This window comes from Bidens hawaiensis, unplaced genomic scaffold (assembly GCF_021521415.1).
Source record: "Bidens hawaiensis isolate Kalapana, Puna unplaced genomic scaffold, B.hawaiensis_p1.1 tig00017158_1, whole genome shotgun sequence".
Classification (NCBI taxonomy): Eukaryota; Viridiplantae; Streptophyta; class Magnoliopsida; order Asterales; family Asteraceae; genus Bidens; species Bidens hawaiensis.
In genome coordinates this window covers 304,437-324,742 of record NW_027492595.1, presented here as the reverse complement: position 1 = coordinate 324,742, position 20,306 = coordinate 304,437, and the positions used below count along the sequence as shown (strand labels likewise).

General features: G+C 38.5%; 3 protein-coding genes across 3 annotated transcripts in view; 2 read left to right on the top strand and 1 right to left on the bottom strand.

The window, feature by feature from the left end:
• Window positions 1–6,324, bottom strand: part of LOC143553226 (uncharacterized) — a 30,591-nt gene extending 24,267 nt beyond the window's left edge. The window contains exon 1 of the mRNA XM_077043260.1: window positions 6,040–6,324. Within this exon, the coding sequence (XP_076899375.1) occupies window positions 6,040–6,324 (285 nt within the window). The remainder of the gene's footprint in view (window positions 1–6,039) is intronic.
• A 10,893-nt stretch (window positions 6,325–17,217) lies between these two features.
• LOC143553225 (uncharacterized) lies at window positions 17,218–18,308 on the top strand. Its single transcript, XM_077043259.1, has 2 exons — window positions 17,218–18,184; window positions 18,289–18,308. The coding sequence occupies exons 1-2, from the start codon at window positions 17,218–17,220 to the stop codon at window positions 18,306–18,308; spliced, it is 987 nt and encodes a 328-aa protein (XP_076899374.1).
• A 93-nt stretch (window positions 18,309–18,401) lies between these two features.
• LOC143553224 (uncharacterized) lies at window positions 18,402–19,984 on the top strand. Its single transcript, XM_077043258.1, has 2 exons — window positions 18,402–18,764; window positions 18,902–19,984. The coding sequence occupies exons 1-2, from the start codon at window positions 18,402–18,404 to the stop codon at window positions 19,982–19,984; spliced, it is 1,446 nt and encodes a 481-aa protein (XP_076899373.1).
• Window positions 19,985–20,306: the final 322 nt, after the last annotated feature.

Sequence of the window (20,306 nt, the reverse complement as noted above, 5' to 3'; positions counted from 1 at the left end):
GACTCTGATTGCACCCTCCATAATCAGAATCTGTGTAAGCGACTAGCTCCAAGTCTCCTCCTCTCGGGTACCACAACCCCAGCTTCGGCTTGCCCTTGAGATACCGCAGTATCCTCTCTGCACCTTTCAAATGAGATTCTTTTGGATTTGCCTGAAAACGTGCACAAAGACAAACAGCAAACATTATATCAGGCCTAGATGCAGTTAAGTACATTAAAGAACCTATTATTGCCCGATATTGAGTTGGGTCCACATCTGCATCACCGTCTACTTCAGCACCCAATTTGTGATTGACGCAGATTGGAGTATCATATGGAGAACTGTCCTCCATCTTGAAGCGCTTGAGCACATCATGAACATACTTCGTCTGATGAATGAACATCCCGTCCTTCTTCTGATCAACCTGCAATCCTAGAAAGAAAGTTAGTTCACCCATAGCACTCATTTCAAACCTTTTCTTCATGACGGCTTCAAACTCCTGACACATGGAGACTTTTGACGCAGCAAATATAATGTCATCCACGTAGACTTGTACCAGCAGGAAGTCGCTTCCATCTTTTTTGAAGAACAACGTGCTATCAATTTTCCCTCTTTCAAAACCATTCTCGAGCAAGTAATCCGATAAAGTTGAATACCAGGCACGAGGTGCCTGATGTAATCCATACAACGCCTTGCTCAACCTGTACACGTGATCTGGAAAGTCTGGGTCAGGAAAACCCGGAGGTTGCTCAACATACACAACCTCATCAACTTTCCCATTCAAAAACGCACTCTTCACATCTAGCTGAAACACCTTCATCTTTTCATAAGCAGCAAACGCTAAAAACAATCTTATGGCTTCCAACCTGGCGACAGGAGCGAACACTTCGTTATAATCAATCCCCTCTTGTTGATTAAAACCTTTAACGACTAGCCTCGCCTTGTTTCTTATAATAATCCCCTTATCATCTCTCTTGCACTTAAACACCCATTTTGTACCTATCGCATGCACATTCTTTGGTTTTTCAACCAAAGTCCAAACTTCCATCTTCTCGAATTGAGCCAACTCTTCTTGCATGGCCTCGACCCACGAGCTGTCCTTTAAAGCCATTTGATAATTCTTCGGTTCAATCTGGCTTATAAAGCAGGTGTACAGGCATTCATTGATTATTCCTGTCTCCTTAATGCTTGTATAAACACAGGTGTGTTCATTCAAGCTACTTCTCGTTTGTACACCTGAGGACACATCACCAATCACATTATCCAAAGGGTGATCTTTATGAATTCTCGTGGTCGGAACAGAACCGACATGCAAATTATCTTCCAAATTAGAAGAGATCTCGTCAATGGTTGTTTCATGCTGAGAGTGAAAAGGATTGATAAATTCTTCTTCAGTCGAGGCAGCAGGGGGTACCAGCAGAGTTTGATGAGGAAGGTTGACATTTATCAATCAGCTGTCTTTGCAATAGATTTTCTTCCTCATCAAGTATTATCTTCGTCGCAACTCTTTCTTCTTCTTCAGAAATTTCCAAATCTGGTATGTTAAAAGACTTAAAAAGCTTAACATAGTCGAACAGCTCAGCAGGTCCATTGCTTGGTTTTGGCAGTTGGTAACTTGTGATGTCGGTGTTACACACCACCTCCACCTTGCAGGTCGAAGTATTGAAGACACGTCTGTTGGGAGTACCAACAACATAACCGACTAAGATTCCTTCATCGGCTACTTCGCCAAATTTAGAATTTGTCTTCAAGATCGAACAAGGGGACCCGAATGGTTCAAGACCACTCAAGTTGGGCTTCCTTCCATGCATAAGCTCGTAACACGTTTTACTAAGTCTCTTAACAGTTAACACTCTATTCAGAACATAGCAGGCTGTAGCAACTGCTTCAGCCCAGAACATCACAGGAAGCTTCGAATCTGCCAGCATAGTTCTGGCTCCTTCAATTAAAGTTCGGTTCTTCCTTTCAGCCACTCCATTCTGTTGCGGAGTATACGGAGCGCTGTATTGGTGTTCAATTCCTTTCTGAAGACAGAAGATCTCCATCTCAAAATTCTTGAACTCCGTTCCATTGTCACTAGTTTCATTCGAATGCAGGTTCCAGTTGTATTCACCTGCTTCTCTGGACATCATGGCATTGACTTCTTTACTACTCCCAGTGTGCTGTGCAGACCGGCCTAGACCACGTTCAACTCGCTCGTTTCTGCACTCTTTGGCAAAGTGCCCGTTTTGTTGACAGTTATAGCACCTCACCTTAGACTTGTCGAACCCTGGCCTGCCACCAACAAACTTTCTCCCCGTCTTTCTCATAAACTTCTTCACTCTCCTCACTATCATGGCCATCTGCCATTGTAAATCCATTTCCTCCAGATCATCAGCATCGATCTGGTCATAGTCTTCATCCAGCATCGCTGGATCAACCACCTTTCCTTGAATATAGTTTTCATATGAAGCAATAAACGAAGCATAGAGGCCAAACTGCTCTTCAGCAGATTTGACGCTCATTGGCATCTTAGAGTAATTATTGCTTGAGGAACTTGAAGATCCACTAATCTTGCTTGCTGTCTGTTGAGTACCACTTGATCCACCGGCTACAAAGCAAACATCCCCATTTGAGTTTACTGACACATGCCCCTCCTGTGAAGACTTGTCACAAGACTCGCCCTTCGAGTAGTAGGCGGCAGAATCAGTCTTTGAACTTGAATTTGAGTTTACTTTAGCACTGTACATGCCTGGATCTTGAACCTGATCCATAGATGTTTCTTTTCATACCATATTAAGCTCAAAAGTTCTGAGCTTGTTGACAGTGGTTTCAAGATCATAAGTAGGGAAGTCCTTGTCTTCCCTCATCAGCACAGTATACATCTCCCATTTTGGTGGGAGGGCATCGAGAAGCTTTTCCACAATCTCTTCTTCTCGGTAGGAAATGGAGTAGTTACTCAATTCATTCATTAGATGATAATATCGAGTGATAATATCATCAAGAGATTCGTTCTTCAAGTACTTAAAGACTGAAAATTGAGTTTTGAGCAACTTTATCTTTGACGCCCGAATACCTACATTCCCTTCAAATCTGTTCTCAAGAGCTTCCCAAAGCTCTCTAGCTGATGTATACTTTCTGAACATATGGAGGATCTCCTGTGGAAGAGCCATTGTGATTGCAGCATGAGCCTTGCTTTCGGCTTCATGCATCTTTTTCTCCTCCTCTTCCATTTTACTGTATTTCTTGATTTGGTCTCGACCCTCATACTCCATGACTGGTGGAATATATCCATCTTGGATGCATACCCACATTTTCGCATCCTGGTACTTAACGTATTGTATGAACCGATCCTTCCATGCGACAAAGTCGGTTCCCTTCAGCAACCTTGGGGCCTTTGTAGCTGACCCCGCTTCAACTTCCATCTTTACAAGCTCCGAAATGTTGATCGACGACATCCTTCTTGAAGACTAGGAAACCCGAAAAATTCTGAGTACGCGAAGTTAAAAAAAAATTTTCCTCTGAACAGTACTGTAGGCGAAGTTAAGGATAACTTCGCTTAAGTAATAACTTCGCAGGATCTTTCTTAAATTTGCGTGACTGGGCTAAGTTGAGAATAACTTCGCTTAGGGTAAGCGAACTTAGAAAGTAGGCGAACTTGAAGAAAAATTCGCTGAGCTAGGCGAACTTAACGAGAACTTCGCTGAGTTAGGCGAAGTTGAGAAGGTAGGCGAAGTTGTAAATAACTTCGCTTCTCCTTATATCTTCGCCGAAACCCTACGTATCCTGACGGCAACTTCGCCTGATGAACAGCAACTTCGCCTGACGAACTCAAACTTTCTGCAGATCTGAAAATCGGATTTTAACGAGGTTTTTGACGGTTTAAAGGCTTGAACACACTGGTAGGAGGCTAGAATGAGCAAAAACACCAAAAACTCGTCTCGTGAATAGTCGAAATGGGACGAATTCTACACCCGCGTGAATATCCCGAACCACACAATCGAGCAAATGCTCTGATACCAATTGTAGGTTCCCTGGACGGATCACACGAGATATCCTGATATACACAGGTGCGGAATCCCTGTGTAGATCGTTACGGACGTAGAACACAAACACACGAACACACGAATACGATACGAACAAACACACGTTATATTAATAACTCAACACGTGATATAATCACAGTTACAGACTCTCGACCTCACGTCACTTGACTCACACGAACTCTAACTGCTGAACTAACTTTAAAACCAACAACCCAAACGATAATCCGTAACCTATATAAATACACGACAACTTCGCCTCAGGCGAAGTTGTCCATAACTTCGCTTGGTTAACAAGTTCGCCTAAGCGAACTTGTCAACAACTTCGCTCGGTTAACAAGTTCGCCTAAGCGAACTTGTCAACAACTTCGCTTCAAACAAACAAATACATAAACAATATTACAGACTCGATTACAGACACTAGACATATGAACTACTGACATTTATGCACCAACATCAGGCGTTGCCACGTGTCGCCACGTGGCCTGACACGTCTGCCACGTGTCGCCACGTGGTATGACACGTTCTGCCACGTGTCTTGTCATGCTGACACGTGTTACCAGAGTGTGACACGTGTTGATGCGTCATCATTGCCCATCGCGATACGCGATGGCTGTCTTCTTGGACTCATCGCGTAGCGCGATGGGTTCATGAATGTTATTTTTTACTAAGGCGGCTCTCAAAGCGGCTCGCGGCGATGCGAGCATGCGAAGTGCAAAATGCGCCATCAAAGCGCCACATTGCGCCCAACGCCCTTCGCCGTCGCCGTCGCCATCGTCCTCATCCTCGCACGAGCCTGTGCGCTGTGCGCGTCGGATGCTACGCACCCTCCGCTAGGACCACTTGGTGCATGATATTCATAAAAGGATATAACTATGGAAATTCTTTCTCTTATAAAGAGCTTTCATTTTTTTACCACTTCCAATGTGGGATGGAATTTCTTTTCATATAAGTAAACTTTAACTTAGGAAATATTTTTATTTCCTTATTTTTCTTACATTTCCTTATTTAATATTTTCTCATGATTTGACTTGGTATTAATTTTTATCCCTCAACTTTCCTAAGTTGTCAAATTTGGATCAAAAATTTTGGGGATGTTACATCCTCCCCACCTTGGAATGAATCTCGTCCTCGAGATTTGTTGGTTTAAAAGTGAATGGTTCTTACTTTTCTATTGTTGATTAGATTCTATCTAATCGGGTTCTTGTTGTTGCAATCTGTATGCGGAATGACTAGGGTCTTTATCTTGTTGCTAACTTACATCTTTGAATGATGTAATCAGTCAATAATTCAGAATATCATTAGTAAATATAAATTGCTAAACACATTGATCAGTTGTGTTTAACTATTTACCTTACCATTTTGTATTCTAAACATTTACTGACGTTAACTACATTGTTGTTTTGATTCGTCCTATTGAATCTATTCCACTAAGTTGTTGTTTAGATTCAGTCTATCGAATCCATTCTATCTTGATCAATGATGTTCTTATATTCCAGCAGTACTCTTGTATTTTGGCTTAATTTCATTTGCTATACTTAGCAATTGTATTTCTTGAATATCTTCGAACTCTTTTTCTTTAACTTTTTGATCAACCTTTCTAGGTAGGTAATAATATTCCAGCAGTTGTATTTCTTTGAACGAATTTTTTTTGATACTATAATGTCCTTGCATATTTTCTAACGTTTGGTATATCATCCTCCTAGATGATAAATTTTCTCAACGTCTTCCTTGTTCTAAGTTTCGGATGAACTTAATATTTGAACCTCTTGATTGTTCTTTAGAGGTAACGAATATAAACATTCTTGTGTATTAACATGATCTATATGCTAATATTCATTTATAAGTTAGGGAATTAAATACCCTTCTTTGATTACAAAACTTCTCGTTTAATAACGAGTTATAATTGATATACAAAAGTTAGCTAATCTATCTTGACATTTCTTTGATATGATCTTGTCATTCATTAATCTTTATTAGCTTTTCTTTTCGGGCATTCAGTCTTAAAGTGACCCGTTTCTCCACATGTAAAACATACTCTTAGCTTTTTACGACATTCATCTATTGTGTGTCCTGCTCTCTTGCAGTATGCAAAATTGTTTGAATTTTCTAGTCGACACTTCCCAGTATGTTTCTTTCCACAAGTCTTACAAGCTGACTTGGGAGTACTTTCTTCTTTCTCTAACTTCTCGGAACTTTTTGGTTTCTTGGCTTCTTTGTCTCTTTCCTTTTCTTCTTCTTGATTCCTTATCATACTGTTGATTATATATCCGGCCAATTCCATAGCCGATTCAACTGTTTCTGGCAGATGGGATCGTACCATGTCTCTTATTTCTCTTGGTAACCCATATATATAACGAGTTACTTTATTATATTCCGGAGTTACTAGATATGATCTTGTCATTCATTAATCTTGATTAGCTTTTCTTTTCGGGCATTCAGTCTTAAAGTGACCCGTTTTCTCCACATGTAAAACATACTCCTAGCAATTGATATCCAAGCAACAGTTTACAAACAGGATATCTTTAGATTCAAAAGATTCCTCAAGGAAAACTCAACTCTTACTATAGTTAATCCGAGCGTTGGTTTAAATGGATCTAATTACCGTGTGATTGACTGTCCCAACAAATTGGTGTTGGGACCAAACACACATGTGAATTCATGTCAGGAGTTTGATGGTCGTCTGTTTGGGTTTAAGATGATTTCTTTTGAATCACTAATCAATAAAGATATTTCTTTGAAATCTACAGTTGGTATAAAATAAATTTTTAACATGCAAATAAATAGATTTATAATTTTAGTCTTAGATTTCCATTAAATTTGTTAATAAATTATTTATTTATTTTTCTTTGTGTTAGATATTATTGGTCACGTGGTTCATGTGTTCAAGAGCAATGCTTCAAACTTCAAGGACAAAAACAAGCGTACAATGGAGATATGTGATTTACGGTATTACTATTACACCTAACATTTGATTACATATTTAGGTTAATAAACTTATACTTATGACTGTTTTTATCGATTCTGTAATTTCAGTGGAAACTGTGTGTATCTCACACTATGGGATCATTATGTGTCTGAGCTCTCCAAATATGTAATTGAACATTTTGATGAAGGTCATGCTATAATTATACTGCAGTTTGGTAGGGTTAAGTATTACACCGGTTCTGATGGTAAAGGTAATTATGTCTACTGTTTAAAACTTTCTTGTGTTTTAACATGTCACTAACTTAAACTAATGTATTGTTTTATAATTTTCCTTTTTTTAGAGAAAGTTTATGCGTCGAATTCTTTTGGATCTAATGTTAGTCATTTCTTTATAAACGACTATTTATTTGAGATTGAAGAATACAAAAACAGGTATATTATTAAACCAATATTGTTTTCATTTATGTTTTTAGTTTTTAAATTTCATATTAAATTATTTATTCCTAATTTAATTAAATATTGCATTTTGTAGTTTGGTGGATCTGCTACTTGCCAATGATGTTTCTGTTCGTAAACCGATTCCGGTGAAGATGTTGCCGTCTGTTGATGATGAGTTTTTGAGAGCCACAGATTTTTTTAACATCGGTGAAATTTGTACCATTATATCTGTAAGTTAATTATTACAATTTTTATTTTATCCTAATTATCTTTCAACCCTAATTGAATATTTATTAAGTTCTGTTGTACTATAATGCAGCCTAAAAGTATCATTATCCTTGGTACAATTAAGGCAATCTGCCCAGATACGGAATGGTATTACATTGGGTGTAATACTTGTAGCCGTAAGCTCATGGAAAGTAATGGTGAAGGTGGAAAGGAGTATGAATGCAAAACAGTAAGATGCAATGTTTTAGGTGTTATCCCTACACCTAGGTATTTATTCAATTCAAATTCAAATGTCTAATTAGTGCAATGTAAAAGTATATGTTTTTCTTTCAGTCTACCTATTTATACAATGTTCTAGGTTCAAGATCAAAATAAGGGTACAGGATTCTACTGGAGTTGTGTCGGTGACTCTTTTTGATAGAGATGCTAAAATGTTGACTAAGAAAACAGCTAAAGAATTAATTGATTCACAAAATGAGGTTTGCTTACAACTAAAATACTTTTTAAATTGTAACAGTCATCTATATATGAGATGGTTAGTTTAAAAATGATTAATATTATATTTGTTTCTTTGTCGTCTAATTTTATTACAGAATAAGGTTGAAAATGGTGGATTCCCTGCTGCATTGGATTGTCTCTTAGAAAAGATATTCGCTTTTAAGGTAGATGCGGCAGCTTTCAACTTCAGAAACAATGTCGAGGACTATGGTATAAACAAGCTTACTGATGACACCAATATTATCACAGAGTTATAGAAAAAGCTAAATGTTCGTTGGTAATAAAATTATCTGAAATTATTTTATTATTAACTTAAATTTATTAAATTTTTCAAATGACATATGTTGATATTCCATTTTTGTCTTATCAGCAATCAGATTCTAATTCTTTAACGTTGGGAGCATCTATTCCTGAATTCCAGTCATCCGGTTCTGTTTCTGTTAAGGTATGGATATTTTTGGTAATATATTAGTTCAAACTTTTAAATATAGTTAACAGAAAGATGTGTAACATGATTATGTATTCGCTCTTACTTTTTTAATAACAGGTTTCTGAATTTGGAGATAATCAAACTTCAAGTTCAAATGTTGAGGGTCAAGATTTGGCAACTGATACAAAAGGAACGTCAACGTCTTCTGACGATAAACTTAAGAGAAAACTGGTGGAGGTTTTTGAAGTTGACGATGATGCTAGCATGTCGGCGACTAAGTTGAAGTCTAAGAATATCGAAGATATGGGAACCACCAGTCAATCAGCCGAAGGAGCAGCCCTTTTAACTCCAAAACTGGAGAAGGAATCTAAGTGAACATTTTCATTTATGTCGGTTTACACTTATGTTAAGCTTTTTTGAGATATTTGGATATTTTATGTTTGGTTTTTCTCTTTTGTTTTTTTTAAACAATTGTTTTTGAATGTTGGTTGAGATGAACAATTTATTTTTCTTTGGTTGAGTGATCATATTTAAGTTTTTTTTTTAACTTTATTAAATTAATGTGCTATCAATGTATGTCTGACTTTGAAAACAACATAAGTTCATATTAATTTATTAACATGTTTTATATTTTTCTTGTATACATTTAATCTAAAACAACATAAGTTCTTGTATTTATCCTACTATATTATATTTTATATTACTTCTATACCATCATATAGTTCATATGCATTATATAACTTATCAGTTAACTATATTATAAACAAAAACTCTGTTGTGAAATTATATTTTATTTAAATAATTAATGTTACATTTTATTTGTGAAATTCTACTTTATCTAATTATTTTTTATTTTTCAACTTTTGTAATTTTCTGATACAACTGTTTCGTTTTATTTTTTGTATTACAAATGTATAGTATATTTTTTTAAAAAAAATTATAATAATAAAATAAAGGTTACAATTAATAAAAATGTTATTTAATAATTATTTGTAACATATATTCATCAACCCTTGTGTGAAATTTTACTTTATTTAAGTAATTAATGTTACATTTTATTTATATAAAATTATTTATGTATAAAATAAATTTAAGACAATGTTTGTCAACTGACAATAAAAGAGTTTATGTTTCCCAACTTTTGTAATATTCTGATACAACTATTTCCTTTTATTTTTTGTATTACAAATTATAGTATATTTTTATAATATTTTTTATGGTAATAAAGTAGTGACAATCGTCAATTTCAGGTTAACTCCGTTAACTCAACTCCGTCAATTCAAACTTAAGATCACTGAATCTATAACGCACACTTCATTACATTTAAACTAGGGTTTAATTGACGCTTAACACTTACTACATGTGTAGTCTTTCGGGAATTGCACCGAAACGCAAACGAGTTGACGCAAACGAGATGAATAAACGAAAAACGTCAAAACAGTAATTATGTGATAATTATGTGTTAGACTTATGTGTTGTGTGATAACATGGTTATAAACGTTAACTCAAGAGGTAAACTAGTTATTTAAGTTAGAAAAACAACAATTGAAAGTGGAGGGACTTGAGTGTAACATATTATGTTTATAAATAATAACTAAACCCTAACTTATTATTATTCTCGCCACACACAAGTCCCGATCGGAAACCCTTTCCCCCTCCCTTGGCTGCCGTCGACTTACACACACACATACAATCAAGAAATCAAGTGTTTGATTGAAGAATTAGGTGCTAGGAAGGTATAATCGATTATCCTATGCATCCTTTATACTTGATTTTGATGTTTGTTGGGTTAATCACAAACCCTAGCTGCCTATTCTATATGGTTATGTGTTCATATGATTTTGTTTGATTGGATGATGATTTGATAATGATATGATAACTAGTATTGATATTGTTATACGTTAATTGTTGAGTCTTTGAATTGAGTTCAAACAAGAACCCTAATCATGTATGTAATGTGTAATTGATGTGCATGGATGGTGTTTATGGAGTCTAGAGTGTTATATGAATGCATGATAGTCCATAGATAGTTAATATGTTGAGTTTGGATGCAAACAGTTTCTGGACAGAATGTGTTATTGATGTTTAAGTGACTGTAACGAAGTGTAAATGTGAAAATTGGTTGAGATTATTGGTACTACAGTAAACTAGGTTGAGTCTAGTTTCTATAGAGTATAAATTTGTAATTTTGAACAAGTAAAGGTTAACTTTTATGATTTTACAAAAACGTTGTGCAAAGCTGAGCTGTTAGACCTGCTGTTAGGTTGTTTTGTAAATATTATATCTCATGAACTACGAGACCAATTGGGTTGGTTCCACTTCTGGAAGTTGACTTATTGAGTTAGGAACCTAACCCAAGTGGTCTTGCATTTATTGGATTTTTTGTTTAACGGGAATTTCAAATAATATTCTGTTGAGCATGAATTGATTGTTATAAGTTTGCCGTAATGATTTGATGATTGTGAGAAAACTATGTGGAATAAAAATATAATAAAATATGTTCTGGAAACCTAAGACATATATACTTTTGTGATGATTTTTGGTAAATTAATTGAGATGCTATGATCGGTGGAATAGTACAATCTTTCAAGTAGAATTTCTGTCTCGGTGAAACTAGCTGCTGAGTTTTGTGAAAACGCATGAAACATGATACTTGCTATATAATTGTTATGTTTTGACCAAATTACCCTTGCGGGGAATAATTGCTAATTGGTTGTCATAATTTGACCAAATTGCCCTTATGGGGATTAATGGCTAGTTAATTGTCATGATTTGACCAAAATGCCCTTACGGGGAGAAATTGCTAGTGATGTACTTTATGAATACATGACACGTATATGATTGCTTACACATGTAATGTGTCACAAATACACTTGTTAAAGTCACACACGATTCACAAACGAAACACGAAACATGTTATGTGCATAGGTATTATGTGCCGGGTCTAGAGACTCGATAATATTCCGACACTTAGAAAAATCTCTTTGTTGTTTTAGAACGCTAGAGAGAGTTTTTCTGTGACGCGCATCTTGGTGATTTAATTTGGGAATTTCTTCGCAAACAGTGAGTTTCACTTTCCCCTTTTAAACTCTTTAAACGCTTTTCTCTTGGGGGAGATAACATACTCCGCAACGCATTTAAGATTTTGTTAATATAGATTATATATCACTTGTAAAGACTAAGTGGCAAACGCGTAAACTAAAGTCCTTCATAACATCGAACCGGTTAATATTTAGATAATAGCGAGTCACTGTTGAGTAGTACTACTGGGTTTGACAAACCCCACCCAACGCTAAACTCGACTGGTTGTCGAGCAGGTGTAATCTTGGCTAAACACATACCATGGTCTGGACGACCTGGTGGCAAGGCAAATTGATAAACAGTCAGCTTCGGTGTCGAACACTTAGTGATACTTGTTTTATAGGCTAGTTACCTATAGATATATAATTGACATAACACTATCTGGTAACGCAAAACGCTGTAACGCAAAACGCTGTAATGCACAACGCTTAACGCAAAACGCTGAACGCAAACGCTAAACATTTATTTTTATATAAACTTTTAGTATGTTATTCTCAGGTAGCCGAGGCGGGCGCGCGGTTTAGGAACATGCATTGCTTGAAAACGCTTTTGTTATGCAAACTTATTTTTAACAGTTATCATTGGTTTTAAGTCGTCCTGCGTGACGCAACTTTTGGTTAAAGGTTTTTACGCTTCCGCATTTAATTTCTCGTAAACGTTTTCATGGTTTTGAAACTTTGTTTTATGGTTTGATTATAACTAATGATTCCGAATCTGTTAGTTCACACCCTCTTACGGTAAAACTCCGTTAGTGGATTTTGAGGGTGTGACAGATTGGTATCAGAGCCATTGGTTATAGCGAACTAGAAGCTGCATGCATACTAGACTATAACCGCGACGACCCATTAGTTATAATGATACGCACTGCATAGATTTGTGTAGTCTTTGTTATCTTATCTCTTTACCTCTTTCACTCATACGCGCGCGCATACACGGCTTACCTGTAGGAATGTCGACGCCGCCATCCTCATCACCATCTGATCCGATGACTCATGCTCACGGGAAGGAACCGCAGTTACCTACCGTATCGCCACCCCGAGTAGTCCCGGAACTCGAAGCTCCCGCACCGAAGAGGTACCGCCTATCCGGAGGCATATACGAAAACGACGTTAGCTGGGATTGGTACCCTAACATGATTAGACGTATGGTCTATCGCGAGCAAGTTCCCCCGTTACTTCACCCGAACCACCCTGCTTATCCCAACACCCTACCACCCATAACCGAACCTGTAGAGCGAGTTCTCGCAGCTGTTGTTTCATGTTTGGAGCGTGATGTGGGTTACATGTGCTATACGAGAGCGAACGTTTCCAGACTGTTAAAAGATGGAACCGAGACCAAGGAGGAGATTGCCCGCATGGCAGCGGCAATGAAGGAAATGCAGGAGGCTAGTGATCAACAGATGAAGATTATGAGGAAGATGCAAGCCGAGATGATAGACTTGCAAGAGCAACGCCAAGTAGCAAGGACCCGAACCGAGATAGCTCTAGAGCGTTGCGATGTCTTACAAATGCAACTTGCTCAGAACGCAGCCGAGCCTGAGGCCGAGCCTGAGGTGGAGCCTGAGGCCGAACCTGAAGAAGATCCCGAAGAGGAACCTGAAGAAGATCCCGAGGAAGATCCCGAGGAGGAACCCGAAGAAGAACCGGAGGAAGAACCGGCTGAGGAGGAGGCACACTCAGAGGTTTCCTCAGACGATGACATCTAGTGATGATAACACTTAGATGGAGGGGTTGTCTCCATCCGAACTATTATTTTCTATGATTTTAAGGATTGATTGGAAATACTTTGTAGCGAATACAATGGTTTTAATCATGAATTTTTATTTAGATTAATATATGGTTGTGATGGGATGTTGTTTCTTATTTCTTTCTTACCTATCTTTTTATTACATGTATGGTGTGTTGTATATGAAAGAAAAATTCATGTTTAACATTTTATACTGTGATTCTAGGAAATGGCTGGAAGAAACGCTGGACACGGACGTGGTAACATCAACTTGACTGCAGCTGAACTCCAAACTCTGCTGAACGACCATGCGGCGGCCGCTCTAGCCGCACATGTTCAGAACCAAGCTGGAGGTCCAAGTGGAACGTGTACCTTCAAGAACTACCTTGACTGCAAGCCCAGTACGTTTAAGGGCACTGAGGGAGCTATAGGCTTCCTGCGTTGGGCTGAGAAGGCCGAGTCGGCATTTGAGATGTGCAATTGTCCCCCTGCCAGTAGGGTTAAATTCGCTGCTGGAACACTTGAGGATTCTGCCCTCACTTGGTGGAATTCGAACGTGCAGATCCTTGGATTGGAACTGGCTAACGCGATGAACTGGGAGGAGTTCAAAAACATGATGCGAGAGGAGTACTGTCCGAGAGAGGAGATTTCGAAGTTAGAGTCAGAATTTTGGTCACTGAAGATGGTGGGCTCAGAAATTGAAGCCTACACTACCCGTTCTCACGAGTTGGCTGTGATGTGTCCGCGGATGGTGGATCTGCCGAGTAAGAGGATTGAGATGTATATCGATGGGTTAGCATCGCAGATTCAGGGCATGGTGACATCTTCCAGACCAGCCACGATTCAACAAGCGATCCGTTTAGCTCACAAAATGACGGATCAGGCTATGACCCAAGGTGCGTTACCACCTAGGGGTTCAACCGCTAAAGCCTGTGACAACCAGAGTAATGACAACCACAGCAACAGCAACCCGAGCAGCGGAAAGAGGAAGTTTGACAACACCAGATCCTCGTCCTCGAACCTCCCACCGCAACAACACTACCGTAAGCCCGAATTCACTCGGAGCTTTAACAATCAAAGTCACAACAACAATAACAACGGTAGCGGGCAGGGTTCGAGCGGATATGCTGGGAAATATCCGAAGTGCAATAGGTGCAACTATCATCATGTTGGCCCGTGTGACCGTGTCAAGTGTCAGAGATGCGGAAAGATGGGTCACCAGGCGAAGGAATGTAGAGGAGACCTTGCGGAAAAGGGTGCTCCTAAACCACCTTTGACGACGAAGGGATGTTTCGAATGTGGGCAGGAAGGTCATTTCAGGAAAGATTGTCCCAAGCTGAAACAGAACGACAACAACGGAGGTAATGGAAGTGGCAGTAGTGGTGGAAGCAATGGCAAGGGAAAAGCTTTTGTAATTGGGTCGGGTCAAGCCCGCAATGATCCGCAAGTGGTGACTGGTAAGTTCCCTGTGAACGATTGTTTTGCTTCTGTATTGTTTGACACTGGAGCTGATAGGAGTTTTGTGTCGAAAGCCTTTAGCCAACTCTTAGACTTAACTCCAACTCCGTTAGATGCTAAGTTTCCTGTTGAATTAGCTGACGGTAAGACTATAGTAACGACTCATGTACTTGCGGGATGTAAGTTAAAACTGTCAGGTCATATTTTTTATACCGACCTTATTCCTTTTACGCTTAGTAGTTTCGATGTCGTTGTCGGCATGGACTGGTTATCCGAGAACCGAGCGGAGATTATATGTCACGACAAGATATTTCACATTACTACCCCTTCCGACGAGATCATTTCGGTCAGAGGTGAGAGAAGCGGCATGACCACCAGCGTCATTACCCTTATGAAGGCGCAGAAGTACCTACGAAAGGGTCATCCGGCAATTTTGGCGCAGATTGTTGAGAAACCCGCGGAGGAGAAGCGAATTGAAGATATACCAGTTGTGCGAGATTTTCCGGAAGTCTTCCCGGAGGATCTGCCTGGACTCCCTCCTATTCGTCAAGTCGAATTCCAAATCGAGTTGACACCCGGTGCAGCACCCAGAGCACGAGCCCCATATCGGCTCGCACCGGCGGAACTTCAGGAGTTGTCCACTCAGTTGCAAGATTTGTTGGATAAGGGTTTTATCCGACCTAGCTCATCGCCATGGGGAGCCCCTGTCTTATTTGTCCGAAAGAAGGACGGGACTTTCCGCATGTGTATCGACTACCGGGAGTTGAACAAGGTGACGGTCAAGAACCGTTATCCTTTACCCCGAATTGATGATCTGTTTGACCAGCTCCAAGGATTGAGTTACTACTCGAAGATCGATCTGCGATCCGGTTACCATCAGCTAAGAGTGCGCGAAGAGGATATTTCAAAGACGGCTTTCAGAACACGGTATGGTCACTACGAGTTTTCGGTTATGTCTTTTGGACTAACCAACGCACCAGCCGTATTTATGGATCTCATGAATCGAGTATGCAAGGCGTACCTCGACAAGTTTGTGATTGTTTTCATTGATGATATTCTTATCTACTCCAAGAACGAAGCTGACCATGAAGAACACTTAAGGGTAATTCTGGAATTGTTGAAGAAGGAACAACTGTATGCTAAACTCTCGAAATGTGAGTTTTGGCTTCGCGAAGTTCACTTTTTAGGACATGTGATCAACGAGAATGGTATCCATGTCTATCCCGGTAAGGTAGAGGCCATCAAAAACTGGGAAGCACCTAAGACTCCGACTGAGGTGCGGCAATTCCTAGGACTAGCCGGCTACTACCGGCGTTTCATCGAGGGATTTTCAAAGATTGCTCAACCCCTCACCGCTTTGACTCACAAAGGCACTAAGTATAATTGGGGTGACGCGCAAGAATCCGCTTTTCAACTGTTGAAAACCAAACTCTGTAGCGCCCCTATTCTAGCCCTCCCCGAGGGAACGGAAAATTTTGAGGTACACTGTGACGCATCTATACAAGGTCTCGGTTGTGTGCTGATGCAACTCGAGAAGGTTATAGCTTATGCCTCTCGACAACTACGGGTTCACGAGAAGAACTACACGACTCATGATTTGGAACTTGGAGCTGTGGTGTTCGCCCTTAAGATATGGAGGCATTACTTGTACGGTACCAGGTTTACCATTTACACCGACCACAAGAGTCTCCAACATATCTACGATCAGAAGGAGCTGAACATGCGACAGCGTCGTTGGGTCGAGCTGCTTAAAGATTACGATTGTGCCATCAAGTACCACCCTATCAAGGCCAATGTAGTGGCCAACGCACTCAGTAGAAAAGAAACAGATAAACCCAGACGAGTGCGAGCATTGCAACTCACGATTCATGCAAACTTACCCGACCAGATTCGCGAGGCGCAACTTGAAGCTTTGAAAGATGATAATCTTCCATCGGAACTCATGCGGGGCATGAACAAGCAACTTGAAACCAGATCGGACGGGGTCCGATATTTTGAGAACCGGATTTGGGTTCCACGGTACGGAGAGTTGAGAACTCTGGTGATGGACGAAGCTCACAAGTCCCGATATTCTATCCACCCTGGCTCAGATAAAATGTACCATGATTTAAAGGCACTTTACTGGTGGCCGAACATGAAAGCCGACATTGCCACCTACGTGAGCAAATGCTTGACTTGCGCCCGAGTCAAAATAGAATACCAGAAACCATCTGGCCTACTACAACAACCGGAACTCCCAATGTGGAAATGGGAACACATCTCAATGGATTTTATCACGGGTTTACCTAAGACACCGACGGGATGCGATACCATCTGGGTGATCGTTGACCGGTTGACTAAGTCTGCACACTTCTTAGCGATTAAGGAATCGGACAAAATCCGAATTGCACGTGCATGGTAAACAAAAAATGCTCCAAAGGTTTCCCGAAAATGTTTAATGATGAGATAGCTGTTGATTCGCAAGGTTTTCCGGTATACAAAAGAAGAGATAACGGGCAATATGTTCTCAAGTCAGATATAATGATGGATAACAGAACTGTTGTTCCATACAATAAGACTTTATTAAAACAATTTCAAGCACATATTAATGTTGAGTGGTGTAATCAAGATGGATCGATAAAGTATTTGTTCAAATACATTAATAAGGGTCCAGACCGAGCAACAATTTCTCTTGTACAAAATAACAATGCTGATAACCCGGATCCTAATTTAGATGAAATCAAAGCGTTTTATGATTGTAGATATGTCTCTGCATGCGAGGCAACATGGCGGATATTTTCATTTGATGTGCATTATAGGATTCCGTCTGTTATGAGACTTGCTTTTCATTTACCCGGTGAGCAACATGTAGTATATGGTGCTAACGAAGATATTGAAGATATTTTAAACAAGACAACTAATGCTTATTCGATGTTTACCGGCTGGTTTGAGTGTAATAAGAACCATGACCGTGCAAAAACTCTCACATACGCAGAGTTTCCAACAAAGTATGTCTGGAAAAAACAGTTACGTAAATGGGAACCTCGCCTGAATGGTTTTGCAATAGGTAGAGTTCATGCTGTTCTACCCACATTCGACGAGGCTTACTATCTAAGAATATTATTAAATACGGTTAGAGGCCCAGAATGTTTTGAAGACATTCGAATTGTTGATGGAGTTATGTGTGAAACTTTTCGAGATGCATGTTACAAAAGAGGTCTTTTAGATGATGATAAGGAATACATAGAAGCCATTGAAGAAGCAAGTCATACCTCTACTGGATATTATTTAAGAAATTTATTTGCTACAATGTTGATTACTTGTAGTTTATCTAGACCTCATTTTGTTTGGGAAAGCATTTGGCAACTATTAGTTGACGGTATTCAATACAAACAACAAAAAGATCAAAATAACCTCGGTATGATTTACTCATTTTTATAATTATTTCAATTATTGCAAATTTCTAATATCCAGTATAATAATATAAATATTTAATTATATTACTTTATTATTTTTTTTCAGGTTTGATTCTTAATGAATAATAGTTAAAAAACCTAGCACTCTTGGAAATTGAAAATTTTCTAATTTCAAACAACTCCAGTCTTAGAAGATATAAACAAGTGCCATTTCCAGATATGGAGACAATTTCAAGAGCAACTAATCCGTTAATGGTGGAAGAGCTCTCATATGATACCGAGACCATGAATAACGAATTTAATAATCTCTTTGATTCGTTAACAGATGAACAACGAGGTGTTTATAATGAAATAATGAGTTCTTTGATTGATAAAAAAGGTGGAGTTTATTTTGTTTATGGTTACGGCGGTACTGGAAAAACTTATTTATGGAAAACTTTATCTGCATCGATAAGGTCACAGGGAGAAGTTGTGTTGAATGTTACCTCAAGCGGTATAGCTGCTTTGCTTTTGGAGGGTGGAAGAACCGCACATTCGAGATTTTTAATACCTATTAATTTGACCGAAGATTCAATTTGTCCGGTAATATTACCACTCACTTTATGTTAATTTTATATTAATAATTTTTGTAGTATATATGTCTTTATCTGTTATTTTAATATCAAATTACATTTAAATATCTTAATTTGTGTATGTTTTTTTATTATTTCACAAATTAGGTTAAAGGAAATACCGACGTATATGAATTATTGAAAAAGACAAGCCTAATAATTTGGGATGAGGCACCGATGATTCATAAGCATGCATTTGAAGCCTTGGACAGGACTTTAAACGATGTTATGAATGGTGATTCTGCCAATACTTCAGAAGCGGTATTTGGAGGTAAGGTTGTTGTTTTTGGCGGTGATTTTCGCCAAATTTTGCCTGTTGTAACCAACGGTACAATAAGTGAATGTGTTAATGCTTGCATCAATTCTTCTTATATCTGGTCAAAATGTAAAGTTCTTAAACTAACTAAGAACATGAGGCTTACAGTTGGATGTCGATCTTCAGACATTCAAAATATTACAGAGTTTGCTGATTGGCTATTAGACATAGGCCAAGGAAACGTTGGCGGTCCAAATGCGGGAGAGGCGGTTAATGACATTCCCGACGATCTTTTGATATTGAACTCAGTAGATCTGATGGGTGATTTAATAAGGTTTGTCTATCCTAATATATTAGATAGATTCAACGAACTTACTTACTTTCAGGATCGTGCACTGTTGGCACCTTTGAATGAGGTCGTTCAAGAAATTAATGAACGTATGTTAGACCTCTTTCCTGGTGAAGAAGTAGAGTATCTAAGTTCCGACAGTTTAGCTGAATGTGAAGACCTTTCTGAGGATTTTGATCCACAGTTGTACTCTCCTGATTTGTTAAATGGTTTAAAGATGTCAGAAATGCCTAATCATAGATTGGCCCTCAAAGTTGGTGTTCCGATCATGCTATTAAGGAATATTAATCACAAAAAGGGTTTGTGCAATGGTACGCGCCTTCAAGTTGTTAGTCTCGGTAGGCGTGTAATTGAAGCAAAAGTTGTCTCTGGAACGAATATCGGATATCGCACTCTAATTAGTCGAGTAAGTCTTACACCAACTGATAAGAAACTTCCGTTCAGATTAAAAAGAAGACAGTTTCCTATATCTGTATGTTTTGCCATGACAATCAACAAGAGTCAAGGTCAATCATTGTCAAGAGTTGGATTGTATCTTAAAGATCCAGTATTTTCTCACGGTCAGCTTTATGTTACTTTGTCATGAGTGAATACTAGAGATGGTATTAAGTTAGTGATACTCGACAAAGAATCAAAGCTTATAAATAAAACAGCAAATGTTGTTTACAAGGAGATTTTTGGAAACACAGAATGTTAATGGTTTAAATTTCCTATGTAATTCAATTTGGAATCTCATAATAAATGAATGTAATTTATTTTGTTCTAACTTAACAACATTTGTACTTAACTTTTATTTTTTAATATTTTTTTGGTATCCTATATTTAATTTTTTTGTTTAATTATAAATAATTTGTTATTTTTAATATTATACACAAATTTTCTGGATATAAACCTGTTTGTTTAAAATT